This window comes from Sinocyclocheilus rhinocerous, unplaced genomic scaffold, assembly GCF_001515625.1.
Source record: "Sinocyclocheilus rhinocerous isolate Xijiao unplaced genomic scaffold, SAMN03320098_v1.1 scaffold1735, whole genome shotgun sequence".
Lineage (NCBI taxonomy): Eukaryota > Metazoa > Chordata > Actinopteri > Cypriniformes > Cyprinidae > Sinocyclocheilus > Sinocyclocheilus rhinocerous.
In genome coordinates, this window is record NW_015642868.1 from 465,500 (window position 1) to 469,069 (window position 3,570).

The 3,570-nt window shown below is 36.0% G+C and overlaps 1 protein-coding gene across 2 annotated transcripts in view; it reads left to right on the plus strand.

The window, feature by feature from the left end:
- Positions 1-3,570, plus strand: part of LOC107756895 (uncharacterized) — an 11,596-nt gene continuing 8,026 nt past the window's right edge. For both annotated transcript variants that reach the window (XM_016574218.1, XM_016574219.1), the window contains exons 1-5: positions 1-601; positions 1,595-1,734; positions 1,817-1,992; positions 2,076-2,236; positions 3,133-3,273. In XM_016574218.1, coding sequence (XP_016429704.1) covers positions 138-601; positions 1,595-1,734; positions 1,817-1,992; positions 2,076-2,236; positions 3,133-3,273 — 1,082 coding nt within the window. In that variant the 5' untranslated portion in view covers positions 1-137. The remainder of the gene's footprint in view (positions 602-1,594; positions 1,735-1,816; positions 1,993-2,075; positions 2,237-3,132; positions 3,274-3,570) is intronic.

Consider the following 3,570-nt stretch of genomic DNA (forward strand, 5'->3'; position numbering starts at 1 on the left):
CCCCGCGTTTATCTAAATGAGGAAGAACTTGAATTAAAAGTGAAACAATGTAACGTTCGAGCTACACAGATTCGGGAGCGTGTGCAGTTCACGTGCGTGTTCATAAACAAAGAAATGCCCGTTCTCAGCTGAAAACCATGTTGTATTGTCGATTTCTGCTGCTTTGTTTTTATCTGTTATATTTCTGCGCTGCGTTTCGCGTTAATGCAACGTCTCCTCCGAGAAATGCGAAATCCTCTGATAATCTGCAGCACATAGACTCTGCGGAGCAGAATGCAGGTAGCACCAGATACAAAAGAAGGTCCACTGAAGGTCTGGAGGGGTTTGAACCTGGTGATGTTGCTCCTGCTTTCCAGGTGCAAACTCTGGACGGAGTGTTTATTTACAGTCCTCAGAACGACTCGAGGAGTGTGCTCATCGTTCACGCGTTCACCAATAAATCCGCCTTTCTGGAGTGTCTGTGGACGTGGAGCGAGTCTCTGTCGGACCTGCTGACATATCTGCCGTCCAACACTGAAGTCCTGCTGCTGTCCCTGGATGACACTGCGCTGCAGGACGCCCTCTGGATGAGAGAACAGGTGTACAGAGCCGCAGCTCATGGGTACTGACACATTCAGTATCACATTAACATCTCACACCATCACTGTAGCTTGCTTTCTTTCTTTCTTTCTTTCTTTCTACCAGAAAGTACCACGTTTTATTATGATTTTGGACAACATGATACTGTTGTATTCTTCAAAATTACTTTGGAGAACCATTTCAATAATTACCATATAGTATACACATATATGAACATTCACTGTAGCGATAGATAGATAGAGATGCGGACAGACAGACCCATTTTTTTTTTATTCCTAAAAATGTATTAATTTATTTACTTATGTATTTTTTATTATTCATTTTTTATTTATACAATTATTTTATTTATTTATTATAATTTTTTGACATCATGGTTAATACTGTAGTATTTTGTAAATTACCTTCGAGAACCATTTAAATAATAACAACAGTATACAACTATGTAAACACTTCACTACCTTATTATTATAGGATATTACAAAGTACATTACCTTACCATCGAAGACCATCGCTGTATGTATAAATAGGTTCATTTATTTATATATGTATTTTTTTATTTGGACTAAAAAGTACTTGTTGTTAATCATATTTTTAAATTCATTTTTAATATTTTAATTACCTTGGAAAACCATTTAAATAATTTCCGTGTGTAGTATACAAATATATGAATATTCAATATTGTAGAATATATCAAAGTACTATGGTATTACCATCTGATATCACATCACTGTGTTGATAGATAGATAGAACGATAGATAGATAGATAGATAGATAGATAGATAGATGCAGACAGTCAGGTTTTTAATTCATAATTTTTTTTTTAATTTACTATTTATTTATTTATTTATATCAAAAATACCAGGTCATATTATGATGTTTGGATATCATGGTAATACTATAGTATTTTTTTTAATTACCTTTAAAAACGTCGCAACTGTAGTGTGATATTACCACAGTATGCAAAAATGACATCAAGGCAATTAATATTCAAACACCATTTTTGTTGACTTGTTAGAGGAAAAGAGATCTTGTCCAGACTGCATTTCTCTCCTACTCCTGTGTCTGCGCTGGGTAACTGGTTACCCAGAGTTCTGTACTCATGGGGATGTGGTGGACACAACTGCGGCCTCGCTCAGGTGCTTTTCTCCTCTCCAGGTGAGTGCGTCTTGATGGGATCACATGACTAGGTTCCATTTGTTTTGGGGGCATCATTTCTTAAATTTTCTGGAATTTGCAGACTGGAGCGCACCGGTGATCACCAAGCGTCTCAATGCCCGATACGACTGGCTGAATGGACGCTGGGGTGCAGATCCTTACAGACTGCTGGATGCAGGTGATGCTTGTGAACCTGTAGCATCTATCAAAGGTGCAGTCGCGTGGGTATCTGAGGGTGGCTGCTCTTTCTTCACAAAGGTGAGCTGCATGAGCAAGGCAGCATGGATATTTGTTCAAGATACAAGATATGGCCTGATTTTCAATGTTTTTAAATGTTTAAGATAAAAACCATGGCTGAATCGAACGCTACCGGAGTGCTGGTGTATGCATTACCTGGGAATCCCATACAGGACATGAACTGCTTAGGAGACGATTGTTCCACCTCCATCAACATACCTGCGTCTATGGTCCATATCGAACCATCTGTCACTCAAGCACTGCGGTAAAACAAAATAAGTACCAAAATAAAACTAAAACAAAAAATAAAAAAATAAGGCTAAATTGAAATATTAAAAAAAAAAACTAATAAAAATGACAAAAGCACACAACAAAAGTACTAAAACTTAAAATTAAAATGAAAGCGAAAAATAAAAGCTAATTCTAAATACTTTATAACTATGAAAAATAATACATAATAGTATATAAATAATACATTTACATTTAGTCATTTTGCAGACGCGACTTACAATTGGGGAACACATAAAGCGATTCTTCTTAAAGAGGCAAACAGATACAGGAAGTGCTCGTAATACCAAGTTTCAGGCATTTGTTCAAATAAGTACAAGCTAGAAAGGGAAGGAATAAATAAAGAGAAAGACAAAGTTTTTTTTCTTTCTTTATTTAATTTAGGATGAAGTCAAGTAATAATAGTGGTTCTTTTTTGTATACGTGTGAAGTTAATAACTTTAATTAAAAACATTCAACATACAAACACACTACTTATTTTTATACAGCCTGGCCATCTGTAAAAATGCTGCAGTATATTTCAGCCTATTAATAAAACATATCTTTTATCACTCCCTTTAATTCTTTTGCTGTCATTTTTGTGTAGTTTCCTTCACATGAAAAATCGCATGTGAAAGTTTTAGTGACGGCACATGAATTTTGAATAAGATAAGCACAGAGGCTGTTTATGATTGGTTGTGTGTTGTCAAACAAGTCATAATAACATTTCAGCACTTCATTATTTATTACTTAAGAACTATGTGTGTATTTGCAACGTTTGCAGCATTACTTCTATTATTTAAACAGGCTGATAAATCATGCAGTGTTGTATATATTTTTTTAAATCATTCACAAATGTTTTTCAGTCATTTTTGACGTGGATTGTTTCGATAGAAAGGGACGCCCTGTGAATGTGACATTCCAGGTCACACCTTCTCCAAACTACTTCTTCGCGATCAACCAGAAGGGGGCGCTGTCTGAGATGGGCTGGTTTCTCTACCCCACCTTTAGATTCATGGCCTGGCAGGCTCAGTGGTAAGAAAACTGGGTAACACTTTACTTTAAGGTGTCCTTGTTACACATGTTACATGTAATTACTATTATAAAATAAAGCAATAAGCCCCAAGAAGACTCCGCTTCGCGTCGTGCCTTAACAATGCCCCTTAGCTGTTATAAATTCACTGTAAACCACGGCTTCATGGGGCTTATTGCTTTTATAAAACGGTTATTCCATATACGTAGTAAGGTTTCACAAAATAAAACCGAGCAAATAAAGTGTAATGATATTAATAAAAACATTATTCTTCCACCAAACAATGTAGTTCCTCAGAA